Source organism: Pogoniulus pusillus, chromosome 5 (genome assembly GCF_015220805.1).
Source record: "Pogoniulus pusillus isolate bPogPus1 chromosome 5, bPogPus1.pri, whole genome shotgun sequence".
Lineage (NCBI taxonomy): Eukaryota > Metazoa > Chordata > Aves > Piciformes > Lybiidae > Pogoniulus > Pogoniulus pusillus.
In genome coordinates, this window is record NC_087268.1 from 10,833,059 (window position 1) to 10,852,130 (window position 19,072).

Genomic DNA, 19,072 nt, shown 5'->3' on the forward strand with positions numbered 1-19,072 from the left:
ATTAATTCACTGAAATTGGGTATCTTGAGTAAGATTATTGCAGGAACAGCAGAGGTGATGACAGCTTTTTCTAGTAAGTGACTGTCCTGTTTATGGTTGCAGGTACAGCTAGAAATCCTGTCTACTACAATGTGGTTGTGTCAGCATGGCATTTTTGCTTCATCAGTTCTCACAAGAACCTAGTTTCCAAAATGTCATCAGTCATGAAGTGAAGAATATTGCAAGGACTCTTCTCTTTAACATGCTTGACGTAACCTTCTTATCTTTCAAACACCCTAACAGTAAATAGCACCAGAGTAACACCATGAAAACATAGTTTAAAAACACAACACAATGAAATATCTAAAGTTATGCCAGCAAGAGCTTAAATAGTCACCAAAAAAAGAATCTCAAAATTACTCTGTCATTATTACCTTCCTGAAAGAAGCTGGAGTTTTGCTACAGTAATACTGTGCCAAGGAGAAGAGATCTTCTATATCCTCTAAATTGAGATTGGCTGGTGAAGTTTCTAAGAATTCTGAGGTACATAAACAACACAATTACACCATTATTTCAGACATGGAAAAGAACCACCAACATCATAATCCAACTTATTTTTAATAAGGCACAGGAGAACTGAGTTTGTTGACTAACCATGAACGTTGATTCACTCTCCAGGAGGAAAGAGAAGATACAGAAAATATTTGTTATCCATAGGAAATATATACTATTTTCAAATCTTCAACTAAATTATTTTTTACCACATTCTTACCTCTGTAATGTTTTAGCTTTCATTTGCAATAGTAAGTTAGTTGCCTTTTCTAAAAAGGGCTGAGCAAGAGAATCTTCTAAAACAGAGTATTTTGGCAGTAATATTGTTACATGCCCAGGATGGTACAAGGGTGTAGCTCTGCAGTATAGCAAAGACAAAATTGCAATCACCCAAATTTTTAACCTCTGAAAGATTACTGTATGATGGCATATTAAAAAAAATAAAGGCAGGTGAAACTGTGTCACAAGAAATTTAGCATAATTTCTATAAAAACAGGAGGTTAAACAAGAACAATGAAGTAGGCTCAAATCAAGTGCATACAAAGATAATACTTGGCAAAATGCAACAAGTGTAGTAGAGGTAAAGAAGGATTTGAAAGTTGCTATTCTGGGCTCAGAAATATGGTGATTATTTCAAATAATCCAAACTGAAGTACAAAACTAGATGTGAAAATGCTCAAAGGAAAAACAAGGGAAGAACAAACAGAGCAAATGTGATGCAGCAAAAGAACACTAAGAAAGGAATTAGTGGATGAGAGGATTCATAAATGAGAAAAATCACAGGGAAGTAGTTAAATAATTTAGTTATTTATCAATTAGAAGTAATCAATGTAGATTATGCTATATGGTAAATATTTCACTAGTTACATGAGTACTTACTTATCATTTCTTCTTTATCCAATTCTTGTGCTAAGATAACATCTCTGAAAATAGTAAAGTGATAGGCATAGATCATGTTAGTCAAACCAAAATCCAAGAAAGGGGATTGAAACTGTGCCAAAGAGGAAGGTCCCAAAGAATTAACTACACACTTACTTTGCATTGACAAGGATGATTAACATTAAGAAATAAATAAAAAATGGATCTGCTTGTTGTAGGTATCCATCCCATATTGCCTGAGTGACTTCAGCTGAACAGTAATATGAGAAGAGGCTTCCAAGCTAAAAAATTTGAAAAACAACATGAGAGAAAGCAATAACCAAGAACAGTCTTGACATTTTTTAACACAGTTACAATACAGCTAAAAAGAAAACAACTCAACAAAATTATGTTAAAATATGTATTTGCAACATGTATTGAAGGATGGCTCTACCCTCACAAGCAATTATGGGAACAGTGCAGCAGTGGCATCACAGAATTGTTTGGATTGATATAGACTGTCCATGAATAAATAAGCCTAGTGTGAAGGCATACTCAGCTGTACGTTGTCAGCTTGCAAATTCAACCAGAGATAAAACAAACAGACTGGAATATTGCTTAGCTCACAGCCACTGCCCAATACCTATTATACCAACAAAACAATACTAAAAGAATGTAGCACTGAACTAGCTTAGCAAATAGGACTTTGAAAAGATCCTGTAAACAACATTCTTTTTATTTTTCACAGCAGAACAAAGTTAACTGAACATGGTTGCACATTAGTTTGACAATATCACTTAATATTACACTGAGTTATGGCTAATTAACCATTTGCAAGCACCAGAATATTTTCATTATCATTTAACAAACTGTTTGCCTGTTTCCATTTAAAAATACTGCCTCTGATACGCAAAGTTCCAAGTGGATAACAGAAAATGTAAGAACTTCTCGTATGTGCCAGATAGTATTTGCAAGCACAGCTAACTCAAATGCACACCAGCTGGCTTCACTGGGGGTTGAATGAAATGGCTGATGCATACAAATCCTGTATCAACAGAGCTACAGCTTTCAAAAGCTGTTTCTGGGTTTAAACACTACTTCAGAGTATACTTTTGTAACAAAAAGTAAGAAGATTTATCCAACTCTGAACCAAACACAACTGAAAACAAAATATCCTTGAAGGATGCAATGACAGGTCTCTGAACACTGCTTATGTATTTCAAAACATCAGAAATACATATATGTGTGTATTTCTAAACATCATACATATATACTATACATACATATACACACATATACACAAAGTTTTTTTACTGACTAAACAAGGGATTTTAATGTAATCTCATAATATGAAGTGAAGCTTCATTTTTTTTTCTAAGATTGTATATCAGAAAACATGACAATGAGGACAAGCATCAAATTATCCCATTTCCCTTCCTCCTTTCAAAGATTTCTTTTCCCCTAATGAATCACTAAACTTTTAATAAACAATTTCTTTGAAGTTTGTGTTAACTAAGGAAAATTACATTTTCAAAGGGAGATTTGGTAGTGAAAAAAAGGACTACATTCATTTTGTGGGTTTATGACTGGCAAAAGAAAAGATTTTGAGAATACAGGAATTCTTACTGAACACATTTTTATATTAATATTGGTAAATCTTATTTAATACACACAAAAATGCAGACCTTGCAGTTTAAAAATTAACTCCAGTCTTATTTCTTCAACTGAAAGTACACAGAGCTCCAACCAATAAAAATTATAAAGTCAATAGGTATAAAAGAAGAGTCTTTTTGTGGTTTTGTCTCGATTGGTGTTCCCTTCAAGCTGAAATCTGGACAAGCCTAGAAGGGTTCATGTGTCATACAGTTTTCTTTATTAATTTAAAGACACTACCTCTGTAAGCACTGTATCATGATTTTGTCTTGCATATACTAAACACCGTTGAAATATGATAATTTTGCTGTTCTGTCAGAGTTTTGCTAAGCAAACTATATTAAAAAAAAAATTAAGGCACACACAACCTGCAGTTTTGAAGTTAAGGTGAGGAAGAAATGACCAATTCTGGAAGAGCTGTAAAATATACATGCCTAAATTAAAAAAGGCATATGAGGAAGTCAACCACATCTATTAGCACACAGTTTTTAAACGTGATTGCTAATTTGACTTTAAAAGACTCCTTAGGCTGATGTTTGATCGTATCTACAAACATACAGCTGCCCACTATATCAACTAACATCAAGACTGTTTTTGTTTTCAGTATGTCAGTTGCTCTCATTCTTACTTATTTTAAGTAGTTGCTAACATTAGGCTCAATTAACATCCAGTAAAACAAAAGTCTGACGTTAAAAAGATCTCACACCTTATGTTAAACAACTGAAGACAAAAACCCCTCACTACATTAAAACAGTATATGTAGTTCTCATCTTGTACTACTCTTCCAGAAACTGGCAATATGTACTTAAATTTAAACAGAAATTGATTTTTCATTACGTTTCCCTACTTTCACTTTATTACCCAGTTGAGTGCATATGAGTCTGGAGTCATCTTCTTAGTATCAAGAAAAGAGCAGAGTTCAGGTTCGTGGTACTGAAGAAGCAGTCTAAATAGATGAAATGGTCTTCCCTTCATAAAACAATCTCTGAAAAGTAGCAGTGAAAATGATCAAAAACCTCCCATAATATTCCACTTGTCAGACTTACAGTAGTAATGTAGTTGTATGTAATTTCCTATATTGTTCAATTCATAGGGATTGATCAAGTCAACTTGTCCTAAGAGCATAAACCCCCCCCCAAAAACAAAAAAACCAAAAGCCCCACAGAAACTGAAAACTCCACTATAAGACAGAAGAAAGCACAAAATACTGCCAATAAATAGAGTATATAATACAGAAACACTCAAAACAAATATAGCACAGCAAAACAAATAAATAGTAAAACATGTTTAACATTGCATCAATGTTATTGCTAAAAAGCAAACCTTGTTTTAATGAAAAAATGAAACTTATTTCTGTCCTCTGTTAGAGGCAACACTGTAATTTAAGCAGATGTAATGAGCTTCTCTCTTGTGGTCCCTGAGGCACAATACACTTCTATCACCTATTTGCAGATTTTTAATTAGTTTAGTACCTTAAAACCTCTTGCACAAAAAACTTTCTACCCCAGCATGTGTTAGAGTTTTTAATTCTACTCATGGTCCCCACACATACTAATGACTTAAGACTTCAATATTAACTCTTTGTCCACTTTGAAGAGTTAAAAAAACTCATAATCATAGAGGAAAAGCAGGAAGACAAGAAAAATAGGTTATAAAAAAGATACTTAATATTAAAGGTAATCCACAAGATATTTGAAATCAAAAGCCTTGAAAGGTAACAGTGTTGCCAAGGTAAAAATAACAAACCCTCACCTACCTAAAATAAAAAAAAGAGCAAACCCAGGTTTTGCTATGTATTTACATCACCTGTTCTCAACATTCTGTTATAGCAAATTTTAATTAGTTACAAAAATGGAGAAAACTAATGTAAAAAAACAAAACAACCCTGTATGATTTAAAGAACAAAAAGAGCAAACCCAAAACTTTTATCAAATAGTAGCGGCAGTCCAGCAGTCCAATGCCAAATCAAGACCAAACTGATCTAAGTGGAAAAACCCAAGTCTACTATATTTGCTTTTCACTCTTGTATGGACAGTGGGGAGGAGAAAGAAAAACTCTCCACATCTACTTGAAACATCACCTAGGTTAAAAGAGAAGTCAAACACTAGACACTCTATAAGCCTTCTGTGGCTGAAAGTACATGAGTTATGTGACCGTAATGCCAGCGTCTCCAAGCAATTTGCAAAGCCCAAAAGTATTTTAACTCAAAAATGGACACAACCTGAGTCAAGTCTCAGGACTGATAAATGTTTCCTGCCTCAACACCAAGCATGTACTTTTCATATTCTGGTCATACATCCAGTAGCTCAGCTGGAATCTCCAGGGAATCAGACTAAGATCTTTAATTACAAACTATCCATACATTACTTGAGAAGATCTTAACAAGAAAAATTCTGTAGTCTTGCTGGACTGCCACAGTGCTACTTGAACTTAAAAAAAATTAGTAAGAGCACATCTGTAACAGCAAGAAAGCTTTCAATTCTGTATTTTTTAGTTAAAACAAATTAATAAATCTGCAACTTAAAAAAAGATCAGTTCAGTCCCAACTCAAATAATACAGGGAAAGCATCCATTACTTCTTATACAGAGATTTTGAGACTTAATTAGTGCTTCTGAAGTACTTTGAAGTGACAGGTACAGAAGGGTTTTAGCTATCAAAAATGCTAGGAAAGTAAAGAGCTTTCACAAAATATATATGAGTTAAACAAGTACTTTTGACACTGCACGAAATGACAGCTGTTCTTCAACAGACATGATGACTCCACATTAGTCATATGCTAAACTTGATTTTTACCTCTTAAACCAACTCAATAATCTCCTGCACTTCACATCAACATATATTTAAAGATGATTCAATTTATTACCATAGGGAGGAATTTGGTAATTGCTACAAACAGTGATACCCTAGCTGAAACAGACATGTACATTCTTTCAGAATATGCTTTTAGTGCTGACAAAAATAGTACACAGACAAAACAAAGACAGTTTTACCTTGGAATGAATTTATTCATGATGGCATAAAAGCAGTTGTACAAATCACTGCGTGGCAAACGAAGGTGCACCAGAGGTTTTAGTAGATGTATCCAGCCGAGGCAAGAGCTGTATATAACATTACGTGATTTACAATAAAATGTAATAACAGACTCAATATCCAAAAGCAATACTGACTTCTCCTCTTCTGGCACTGACAGATGGTCTGAAATAGGCATAGAAATATAGAGTGTATTAATGGCTTTTCAAAGAAATTGCATGAGATTGTTTCATAGCATAATTGCACTGATAGAGAGGGGTCGGAGGAAGTTCTGTAATTAGAGTATGAAGCTAACCACTTCTAAGCTGTTGTCATTATCGAGTTGGATACATGCACAATGTTTAAGTTTTATAGAATCACAGAATTGTTTTGATTGGGAAAGCCCTTTAAGATCATTAAATTCAATCTCCAACCAAACTCCACGATAGTCGTACACATATACACATTTCTAGAACATGTCCAGGGACAGTGACTCCACTGCTTCCTTGTGCAGCCTTTTCCAACACCTGACCACTTTTCCAGTAAAGAAATTTTTCCTAATATCCAACCCAAATCTCCCTGGCACAACTTCAGGCCATAGTTACAAAGCATCTTTCACTAGTTCCATCTTTCAGCACAGACTCTTAAGGCTGAGAATGCTTCAGGTAAAATACAGGCATCCACCTCATTTGAGACAATGAATCCAAGATATACTGAAACCTATCAACACTATACACCAAATAATGTCTTCCTCCATGTGAAGAAAGCACTACTTGGCTTACTTACAGTCAAATATATTGGTATTTATTATACAGATTGTATTGAAACCAGAATTTTGTGTAAGTTCATACAATTTTCACTTTACTATCAAACATCTATTGAGATTTTAAAATGTAAAAATCTAATATTGAAGTACACTTGTGAATTACATATTTTGGCAATAAATTTGCTTTAATCCATTCAGATGACATCTATTTTACTGCAGTTAAATTGACTTACAGTAAAAAGAGGAATAACCATTTTTTGTCCTGGGCTGGGCGAAGACAGCATCATTAAAGTTCTAACAAATATTTTCCCCCTTCGATTATAAGAATCTATGAGTCTTATCACTGTTAATAAAATTCCTGCTACTGAAATGTTTAATACTTTTCCACAAAGCCACATATTTGGCACTACCTTTCCCTTTACCTCTCAGGAAAATAAAATAGTACATAAAGTGGAATATTTACCTTAAATATTGGATACTACATGCTTTGCTAAACTATTGAGAGATTTAGTCCAACACAAAACTGAAATATCTATATAACCTTCCTTCACTCTGGACTGACTTCACATTTATTACTTCAATCAGTTTAATACCTTTACCAACCACAAGGTATTTGCCAATAAAGACAGGAGAACTAACAGACGTTGAAGTGCTTAATTTTGTATGCCATGAATACCAATTGCAATTTTTTGCCATCTTTTTGCCACAGTGAAAAGACTCTATGATTTAACATTACAATGGAAATCTCCCTGGCCTTCCTCCCTGCTTTCTTTACATGGCAGACAGAGATGGAAAATAAGGTCTACTAGATCGTAGAGCTATAAAACATAGAACTGTATTTTAAAACCTTAACTTTAAATTGTGCAAGAATAAACTAAAGCATGACCAGTAATCATAGAATCATAGAATCAACCAGGTTGGAAGAGACCTCCAAGATCATCCAGTCCAACCTATCCCCCAGCCCTATCCAATCAACTAGACCATGGCACTAAGTGCCTCATCCAGTCTTTTCTTGAAGACCCCCAGGGACGGTGCCTCCACCACCTCCCTGGGCAGCCCATTCCAATGGGAAATCACTCTCTCTGTGAAGAACTTCTTCCTAATATCCAGCCTATACCTACCCTGGCACAACTTGAGACTGTGTCCCCTTGTTCTATTGCTGGTTACCTGGGAGAAGAGGCCACCCCCCACCTGGCTACAATGCCCTTTCAGGTAGTTGAAGCATCACAATTTACAACTCAGCACTGACTCCATCACCTGATTACTGGTGTGAATGCTGTTCACGGTGTCATAGATTTGGCCATTTCTGTGATGAGCTGCCAACCACATCCTGTGGCAGCTCCTTACAGACATACTGGAATATTCTTTCCAATGTCATGGCAGCATCTTGCTTTCACAAACACCACCTTTATTTTTTGCTGAGAGCACTATTAAAAGAAAATATGTTTTGTAGGAATAGTTTTTGAAGTCCAAAATACTTCTTCCCTGAAAGGTTATATGCATTTTGTGCCTACATCAGCTTTTCAGATTAAGAACCAGTCATTAGATAATTAGAGCCTTGAAGTATACCAGGGTGTCTGGTTTAAGATATGAAATTTTTTTTTCATTCCTACAGCTTTCTGAGCATGCAAACTATCACTAAGAAGCAAATATTTCAGAATTCCATGAGATCATCTATCCCAGAGTCAAAGTACTACTGTTTTCTTAGTTCTTTCTGACTTTCTCAGCTTTGTCATTTTCCTCCTCAAATCTTCCTTAAAAATGTAAACACTCAGGTTAATTCAAATGACAAATGCATAAACCAAAGGAGAATACTTAAGTTTTCACATAGAGGAGGATCCTGAATGCAACAGAACTTACCAATTAGCTCTTGGCAATCCTTATGAATGATACTTTGTTCAGGTAGGTCTAAAGAACCATCCCAGGATGCTAGGCTGTCCCCCTTTCCTACAATATTAAGTGCAATCTGAAAATGAAAATAGAACACCCTCTGAACATTTTGGAGCCCTTATGTAGTTACCCAGTTACTGAACTCAGTAATTTATTTCAATAAATAAGATTATTCTAAAACAGAATCAACATATTACAATTTTAGTACTACATCTCTTCTGTAGAGATGTCTGATAATTAAGCCATTTACCTCAATTCAAACACAACTTTGAGTATTTCCTGCTTCTTAATTTAAGCTCATATTTACCTTCCAGACTTTGACCCTCAGATCAGCAGGCAATGGCCTTCCTTGAATGATGCTTCTGACAGTTTCCAGATCACAGCCTCCTTCTTCTAGAGCGTCTGCAAGATCTTTTTCCCTACAATAATGACATGTAATGTGTTTATTCAGAATTAATTACATACTATTTTCCAAGGTTTATCTTAAATTGATGTAGACTGGAGGTTACTATCAGGCAAAACCCACACATGGATAAAGGTATATTGTAAGACAATCGGGCAATTACCAAAAATCAGTGTTTGCACAAAGTTATTTATTCTTTTTAAGGCTGCTTGTTCAACTTCTAATTTGATTCAATTTACACACAAGGGAAAAAAATAAGGTCAGGGCTTGCTTTTTCTTTAGTTTGTTTTTATGCAGTGGCAATGTTGCACAATGTATCATAAAAAACCCAATTTGGTTGTAGTTTACAAGTTGAGCTCCATGGCAAATTTTCACATGCACACAATGCATCCAAAGCAAGCGTTACATTTATATTAGATGGTGGAGCTTTTTCAAATAAAACAACGTACAATGTAGAAAACATAAAACTCATTTCAAAGCTTTAAACCAGTCAGCTTTTAATTTCACATTTCCCCGAAAAGGGAAAGGATCCTTTAGTCAAACACAGATTTACCCAACTACAAAGTTCTAGTTCTGTACGCATGGATGCGTGCGCAAGACTGAATTAAAATATGCAAAGATGTTAGTGTACAAAGTAGCAAAATACACAAATTCATGAGACATTAAAAGGATGGCATTTAAGTTGCCATAACAAGACAAGAAAAAATCATAAGCATTATAGATAAGCAGGTATGCATTCAGAAATGACTGCTTCACAATCTGAGAGATTCTGCTGACTTTCAGCTGTTCCATGTTGTGAATAATGAGAGAACTACATGTGATGATTTCAGGAAATTCGGTATCATGTAGCAGAGCAGTGGCAACACACCAGGTTCACAGTGATGGAAAAACAGCAATCACAGTGATACATATGGCCTGTAGGCAGAAATTCTTCCCTACTGTATCCTCTTAACTGTTTTCTACTAGCTCTGACACACAGCTTAAGAAAGGCTTTCATAGAATCATAGAACTGTTACAGTTGGAAGAGACCTCCAAGACCATGGAGTTCAACCAACCACCAACCCAACATGTCCATGGTTCTAGAACACCTCCAGGGACAGTGACTCCACCACATGCCTGGGCAGCCTGTCTCAATGCCTGACACTTTTGCAGGAAAGAAATTTTTCCTAATATCCAACTTAAATCCCCCTGGACATTTTCAAGCCATTTCCTCTCACTCTATGTCACCTGATACTAGGGAGAACTTTGCCTTAAATACTTGAGGAGTTAGACACATACCCAGGAAGTTTACAACCAGAACACAACTGTTTATCTAGAATAGATATTCAAATATGAAGATGCATTCCTTGTGGATAGCACATCTATTTACAAACATGGAGTAACTGATGTTGAAGCGTTATCAGTAAGACTCTCAATCATTCCACGTTACATATTATGCAGTCATAGTATGTTGAGCTCTGGCCTACTTTTATTTGTATGTATCTACCGCTAAGTCCTTGATATAAAGGTTCTCAGGTTTGGTTTTCTGAAAGCTTAAGATGCACGTTTCTGAGTTTCTCAATATCATCTTTTCTGATAAACAGATTAAAATCTCAATTTCACGAGAATGGATGTATGCACTTGACGATATGCAACAAGCAAGCCTTACTTTAGGCTTCTCAAAGTGTTTACAAGTTTGAAGAGTAAGCATTTTACTTGCATTGTTACTGGCCAGTTCCTTTGCCAGTATTTTTCAGTAGCACTTTAAATCACATCTCAGGTATGCACTCAGGTATACAACTAACAGCTTTCTTAAAATAGTTTTGCAGCTATTGAAAGTAAGCACTGTTTACAAAGAGACTGACTTGCTTTATTTTCTTACATTGCTTAATATTAGGAAATCCCAAAGGTCACTTATTAGGGAACTACGGCATGCATGACTGACTATTCTTTTCCTGAGACAGAAACAACAATAAGGAATAATCAAGACAGCTGCATTTCCATCATCTATCCTGTTGATCAGTCATATACATAACAAACCAACACTGTGGTAGTTAAACCACTAAATCAGTTTACCCTGAAAAGGAAAAAAAAAAGGAAAAAAAAAAAGAAAAAAAAGAAAGCAGTGTTTTGAGGACATTCACACAGAGACCCAGCACTCAGCAGAACTGCATGGACTCTGGGATGATCTAACTTCAATGAAAGTCAAGATCAAACATCGCCTGAAGAGAGAGATGCTCTTTGACACATCACAGGCTTCTGTGCACGCTGTGTATGACAGACCAGAAAGCAACAGCTGGCTTTCAATTATAGCACATGAAGTAGGAATAGTTGATACAGATATTAACCAAGCATTAAATAGCACATGGAAACCAGGAAAAAATTCTTTACAGAAATAATGATCAGGCATTGGAATGAGTTGCCCAGGGAGGTGGTGGAGTCACCATCCCTGGAGGTGTTGAGGAAATGTGTGGATGTGGCACTCTGGAACACAGTTTAATGGCTGTAGTGGGTTTAGGCTGACAGTTTGACTCAATGATCTTAGAGGTCTTTTCCAACTGAAACAATCCTATGGTCCTTGATTTCAAATCAATGCAACAGCTGCACACATGTTATATGATCAGGTATTAAACTGTAACATTTGGATTTTTTTAATGCCCTTTAAGAACATTATTTGAGGGGAAAAAAACAACTTATCCTCTGAGAAGTAACACTTAAACTATGTCAACATAAATCACAAAAACCACATTTGGCAAAGATAGTTTCACAAACCTTTAAGTATTACATCTACCAAGTACTTCAAAAGCTGTGGGACAACATCACTATCAACTTCAACATGTTATCTGCAACTGTGTGTTTTGCCTGCTTGTTTGATCCTATATTACCATTTGCAAATTCTTTTTCCTGAGTCCTGTCACTTACAAGACACTGTAAAGATGTACACTGTAAAATACGACTGGTAGATGCTAGTTTTACTACATCACCTTAAAGTGCACATAATGGATACACCCAGCTGTCACATGAAAAGACATTGCCTTGGTTCTAATTTAGATTTCCCAAAGACTCAAACAGAGTTAATAGAACCAATAACAATTTATAGGGTGCCTTTCCCTTCTCCTCCTTCTTTCCCAAAGAAAAGGAATTAGGTGTAGAGAAAAGAAAGGTAAGCACACCCAAATAAATAATCTCACTTTGACTTGGAAGTTAAAAGAAGTTTAACAATAAACAAAAGGTATATGAGGTAGGGAAGTTCAAAGGTACAGGGAAGGGAAAACAAGATACAAAATGTGTAAATACAACCAGATTTGATGGCAATGGTTTGTCCACCTCGTGGGTGATAGCCACGTGGTAAAGCAAAGAGCAGCAGAAAATAGGATGGTGATTGCTGGCAAGCGGGGAGGCAGGGAGGAACAGAAAGTCTCCCTGATTTTATGGTTCTTAAGGGAGGAAGTGGGAGTGGGCTAAACCACCACACATGGTAGTGTTTGGACCCACCCCCTGTGGAGGGGTCAAGACCACCTGGGGTCAGGTTCAAGACCACTCCCCTAGGTGGGTTAATCCTTTACAGACATGATGCATTGCCAACACTAAATTAAATGAAATAATAAGGGGGGGGGGGAATAATTATTCGACTGCAATTTAATTAGTTACTCCTCTTGTCCATCAACTCTCAAGAGTGGGAAGGCTAGAAAGATTTTTTTTAAGCATCAAGAAAAAAATCTTTGCTAATAAATACTCTATTCAGACCAACTTGCAAAGTACCAAGTCTGAATGTGATTTTGATACTTCAACACATGCCCACTGTCTGTGTCTCGCTTATTTCAGTCACTGTTGCACTATAAATATTCTGGGAAACTGCTAGCAATCTGGTCTTTAGAGGTGAAGGCAAGAGGGAATGATGTGAAGTTGTGCCAAGGGAGGTTCACATCGGTTACTAGGAAAAATTCCTTCGTGGAAATGGTTATCAGGCACACGAACAGGCTGCTCAGGGAGGTGGTGGAATCACCATCCTCAGAGATACTTAAAAGATGCATGGCTGTGGTGCTGAGGGACATAGTTTAGTTTTAGTGGCTTAGCAGCAGTAGTGGGAGTGTGAGCCCCAGGTGAGCAATTGGACTTGATGACCTCAAAGGTCCCTTCCAAATTCAACAGGGCTATGACTCTTTAATGAATCAGGATCATTCATATGGACAATAATCACACTTTGGAAAGAATGAAGAACTCTATAGGCAATTTCCTCCAGACCTAAACATCCTTATTTTCTGCTCTGCCATGGTGCCACTGCCTATTTCTAAATGTTGTTCAAACATCTGATAGCTGTGTAGAACTCCAGCCTATAGCCAAGCCATGGTCTGAAAGATTAATTTCCACATGACACACCATTCTAAATGTCATAATGCAATATGTTACTATTATTTGTCTCAAGTAAATACCCATATTCATAGATACTATAGTCAATAGGTAAATAACTTCAGAGATATTCAACTCTATTTTTACTGTTAGTTAAATCACTTAGGATGTGCAAAAAAGCTCAAGGCTTTAAAATTGGATCCACTGTGGGGAATTTAGGTTTGTTTGTTTGGTGGTTTGTTGTTGTTGTGTGGGTATTTTGGTTTAAATATTTTTATGTGACTGAATTACTTGGCAATAATCACAAATAAAGACTAATGAAGAGATTAAAAAAAAATCTGGGAATGTGAATGGCAGGGAAAAGATAATACAAAGTGTTTCAATAAACTATAAATACAAGGGAAGATATGTAGAGTGTTAAGGAAATGATAATGAGTCAGTAGATTATAATGCCTGGAATGTACCTGCTAAAGTCCTTCACATCTGCTTATTTGTTATTAGCAAAGGCAGATCCTTCTGAGATGCTCCTCAAGTCAAACTGTATTTTGGGGAAAAACGCTTTGAAAACCCAAAGCTTTGATGCATGATAGTTACAGGTCTAATGCTAATTCATTATTTTCACAGCCCAACAGGTAGAAAACAACTTCCAGAGTAAGAAGCAATTTCTTAAACAGCTTCACCCATCACACCCGTTTTCCCTAAATCAGAAGCAAGGACACTGCTACTTGATCCATTACCAAGATTATAATCACTTTGAATTTCTATGAAGTTGTTGTCTCCTAGGACATCAAACACATTTTGAAAACTTTGAATGTAGTTTTGAATGTAGCATGCAAAGAAAAAAACAGGCACATGTATCACAGTGCTACCACCAAAATTATGAGGGTTGCCTGTGCATATTGTGTTAGTGCTACACTGGACTAACTGATTATATAGTTTGATAATTTTTGTTATTAAAGTTGAATTAAACTCCATTTCTAGCAAAGCTCTTTATTCGAAAAAGCTCATAATAGTACACAGATTTACAACATAATCACAATGAAGCTTTCCTTAAAATGGGGAAGTGAACACACAGCTCATGAAAATTTCCTAAGTCAATGGCTAACATCAGTTTGTTTTTGTAGTCATCATTCTACTTTTCCACCACAAAAGATATCTATGGAAGCTTCTCCTCTTCTCCTATATGCTTTATATGACCTCATTGCTACTTCTAACTTAGGATTCTCCTGACTACCAGAAAAAAAAGCTTAAAAAGAAGCTCTACTAAACTGAAACTCACAAGTGCATGTTCTCTATCAAAAACTAACAACAATCTCCAAAGAAATTTTGGAGAAAAACCTTCATTTACTGACATTTTTACCTGAAACGTGTTAATGTCACACTTAATAGCAAAGGATTTTGGTTTGTTTGTGTGCTTTTGGAAGAAATACTATGGCTCCAAGCACCAACAAGCCAGATTCTGAGCACATTAGTGACAAAACAAGTTTATTTTGTGAAGTAGTTGGAGTGTATTTTGTGATCCATGAAACATTATATGCACAGGAACAACTCCATCTGTGGTTACGTATAATTACTTAGTTTATGTCTGAACTTTCAAAGTATAGGTATTAAAATAAAAAGACACTACTTCATCAGGTTCCCTGAAGCTGGAGTATTAAATATCTGCAAAAAAATTGTAGAAATTAATAACCATTTATATCTTCATCAGTTCGAAAATCTCAACAACACAGATTACATGCAAATGATTTATTTCCTTGTGAAATGTGGAAAAAACATGTTAACTTCCAACTACACTCATTTTAACCAGTAAGAGTCCAACCTTTTTGTATCTACAGTCTACTAGCTAGATGTACTGTATTGACTAAAATCATAGTCAAACAGCACACAAACCCAAGAAACTGAGATTTTACAGCACACCTTGAAGACATCCTGTCTCCTCTGTGTTTTTCATCTTTCTTAGCTTTGCACACACATCTTCCAAAGTATCAAATTGATTTTTGCAAGGAGGCCAAATAGCAAAAAAAAAAAAATAGCATTAGTAAACAAGGTCAGGAAGAGTTTTTCCCCCACACTTTTAAATCAAAATCCCCTGTACTTACTGAAGAGAAAACTGACAACCTCCTCTTTCAATTAATTCTATACATAAATGAGGGGGGAGTAGGTTTTTTGGTTTCCTTTGGTTTTAAATTTTAGTGGACAGTGACAATTTTCCTAGGTTTTATTAAACAAAACACTAAGCAGTCAGTGCAGGTGCTAAGGGGTTTAGCTTATCATTACTTTATGCTCTCCTCAACTTACTTACAGTAGCACTCCATGTCAAATTGACACACAAAAAGCAAAAATGGCATTTTTATGTCAATGAGTGTGTCTTGATTCTAGATATTAAAGGTGTTGTCACAGTCTGAACCCAAAATTACATCTGCCTTTGAATCCCTCTAAAGAACTGAATAGAGGACAAGGAATCAATAATGAGAGTTCTGTCCCCAACAGAGATCAGGTGTACATTTTACATTTCAGCTGTTCATTTTTTAAACATTAAATGCTACTGCACAATCCTATATACTTCAAAACTGTGATAACGTTAGAAGTTACAACTTCTCAACAGCATTCAGATATGTATACAAGACAACAGTCTAAATCAATTAATGCAAAAGAAAGTATTTAAGTGGATCTGGCTTAAAAAAGAAAAACCCCAAACACTACAACAAATCCAAAAAGCCATGTGAAGCTTCTAAACAAGCTATCACAAACACAACTTTATGTTACTCACAGGGTACAGCTCTAGCAACAGGATACATTCTGGCATATTATAAGATGCAACATTTAAGCATAAACCTCTTGAACTGTTTCTGTAAAGACTTAAAAAGGCTCTTCTAATGACCACCTTCAAATTTGCCAGCGTAACAAATTTACATTGTGAGGCTGCTGGTCAGAATGGCAATAATACTTCAAACTATGTCTGCACTTGTGCCTCACTCAAGAGAAATTCCAGCAGTTTGTGGTGCTCTAGGAGACTGTAATACTGTTTCAACATTAGTAATGAAATAAGTATTTTTCCAGAGACTTCAACATGCTTCTTATTTGCTGTCCAGTGTTTTATTTTGGTGGCAAGACTGCACTATCAATGAGAGTAGGTCCTTAACTCTGTAATCACTGTACCTACAGAAAGGGCTTCAAAATTTTTAATCTTAAACTAAAAGCAAAAAACAGGCTAAAAATATTATACCAATTCATTTTCATCTGCTAGTAAATGATATTTAGTTGTTTGAAACAACAGCCGTATTTGTAGGCAAAGAACAAATACTATCCACTCCTCTATGTGTGTCAATTCTAGCTTCTTTACAGTGAGACAACTAAATGCAAAAACCAGGCTAAAACATAGTTAACAAGAAACTTTAAATCTGCCACATAAAGTCTACAACCATAAACATCAGATAGGAAAAGATCATAAAAAGCAGGTCTGTAAGGTATATTGTTTGAAAAGTGTGTACGTGGAAAGGACAAAGAGCAAAGCTGCAGCACAGACCCACAGAAAGAAAAGACATCACATGCAATATAGAATCTCGAAGAGAAAAACAAAGTGAAAATGCACAGGAACGAAGATGTGGAGTGCAGGAAGAACAGCTTCAGTGGTTAAACACATTGCCTGTTTAAGCCTCAGCAATCTGAAGTGAATAGGCATGCAACAAATACTAAAATCACATCACTATTACCATCAAAATGATCCTATATGTCCCAGAAATAGACTCTATTCTTGTCCTAGAGGTTCAATGTAAAATCCATTATAAGTAATAGCTACGCTACACGAGGGTGGCGAGCAAAATCATTCAGAAAACAAGACAGGACCTACTGTTGCCACCTGTGTTCGAGCAGGTAGGCAGAAAAAGGGGAAGCTGAAGTGAACAAAGCAACTCCACTCAAGGCAGACAGGCACACACTGAACAGCTCCTACCCCTGACTAAAGCTGTCATTTGCAACTGGAGTAACCGACTCGCTCCATGCTGGACACCAGCAGAGGCTGCCCCGTCTCGCCCCTGTTTTGACGGCGGCGTTTCCCCTTTCGGGACCTGGGAACTGCCGTACACCCGGAGAGGTTTGCCCCGAGGCTCACCCCAGGCTCCTAATGCGCAGGGGCCTGCTGAGCGAAGGGCTGCCCCCGCCCCAGGGAGCTCCCCTAGCCGCCCTGTCCCCGCCATGCGCTCGGCAGCAGTGAGACCACGGACACCCCCAACCCCCTCTACAGCGTGAAGGACAGGCTCAGCCCCACACCCAAGTGCGGCGCTTCCCGGGAGGAGCGCGGGAGAAACGGTGAACAGGCAGGAAGATTTCGGCCACTCTCGCCTACGGACCCCTCCCCTTTCCTTTTTTCTCTTCTCCTCTCTCTTTCCTCTCCTCTCCTCTCCGCTCTTGCCCCTGGGTCCCGCTGCAGAGGAGAGGGAAGGGGGCAGGAGGAAGGACGCTGGCACCCCAGTAACTCACCAGCTGCACGACAGCGGCGGCGGCACCGCTTCCCCTTCCGCCATAGCTGTTGACGTGCACAGCCGCTGGGCCGTAAAGCGCACTCTGGCGCTGGGAGGTCTTTTTCCGACACTCTGCTGCCACTCTCCGCCTCCCGTTCCGCCTCTCCCGCCAGGGAGCGAGCCGCAAAGCGCAGAAGCCTGGCACGACACGGGGGCCGGCCTGCCTGCCTGCCTGCCTGCCGGAGGGGCCGGGGCGGGGCCGGGGCGGGGCCCTAATGCACAACTTGGGCGTCCTGCTCAAAGTGGTGCTTGTGACAGGGTTCTTCCTCAGTAGGACCTCTCACGAAAGGGACCAGGCCAAGCGGCGCTAACCGCTTTCCCCTCACGGTGATGGCCGCAAAGCGAGGCGCTGTGGTGGGGAATCTACCAGAAGGATTGCCCCTGCTGCAGGTTGTCTTTGATTTCCCTTCTTCTGTGAGGTACAGGAAGACTTTACCACCAGCAGCTGCAGGTGCCATCCTCTAACAGACTCGGGAATCGGTTTTCCTAGCAGAAAAGACGTGAATATTTTCGGTTTCCATAAAGGTGAACTGCTTTGCTATGTACAGCTTTGATTATTTAATTACATCGCCTTGCAGTCAGTGTTGTGCCAGGCTGCACTTCACAAGCCAGAGGAAACCGAGAAGCTATACACAATAACTCTTGTTTCTAATCACTGGCAATGCTCACACCAGCAACTTTGGGCAGCACAACGCTAAAGCTCTGGGTCATGCTGGTTCCTTGCTCATCCACACCCTCAAAAGGCCAAAATACCCTAAAAAAAACCCCAACACCACTGTATGAAAGTGCACAAAAATAGCTCAAATAAATTATACATGGGTGAAGAGTGTCACCTTATGATAAACTCATGTCGTTACAATCGCTTGTTTTAATTCCACAGCTTGCCTTGGGATATGATCCAGGGTGGAAATTCCCAGACTTGATTCCCAGATTCGCTCCTGGGAGAGAAGAAAAAAAAGAGATACACTCTGGTTTAACTATGTGCAGGATCCAGCTCCCAGAGAATCAAGTACTCATTCAAAGGTAACACACAACGTACACTTTTTTTTCCCAGAAGAAGTTATAGGAATAATTTTCATTCAACAACTTAGGTGTTTTAGATCATGAAACCA

The 19,072-nt window shown here is 37.6% G+C and overlaps 1 protein-coding gene across 3 annotated transcripts in view; it reads right to left on the bottom strand.

The window, feature by feature from the left end:
• TBC1D23 (TBC1 domain family member 23) overlaps window positions 1-18,433 on the bottom strand; it is a 39,276-nt gene extending 20,843 nt beyond the window's left edge. For 2 of the 3 annotated variants that reach the window (XR_010302317.1, XM_064143199.1), the window contains exons 1-8: window positions 17,920-18,433; window positions 9,016-9,127; window positions 8,679-8,784; window positions 6,034-6,238; window positions 3,904-4,027; window positions 1,567-1,691; window positions 1,411-1,454; window positions 414-517 (exon numbers count right to left, since the gene is read on the bottom strand). Coding sequence is in view for 2 of the 3 variants with exons in the window: in XM_064143199.1 (XP_063999269.1) it covers window positions 414-517; window positions 1,411-1,454; window positions 1,567-1,691; window positions 3,904-4,027; window positions 6,034-6,238; window positions 8,679-8,784; window positions 9,016-9,127; window positions 17,920-17,963 (864 nt within the window). In the remaining variant the exon portion in view is untranslated. The remainder of the gene's footprint in view (window positions 1-413; window positions 518-1,410; window positions 1,455-1,566; window positions 1,692-3,903; window positions 4,028-6,033; window positions 6,239-8,678; window positions 8,785-9,015; window positions 9,128-17,919) is intronic. The other variant, XM_064143200.1, reaches the window with a different exon arrangement.
• Window positions 18,434-19,072: the final 639 nt, after the last annotated feature.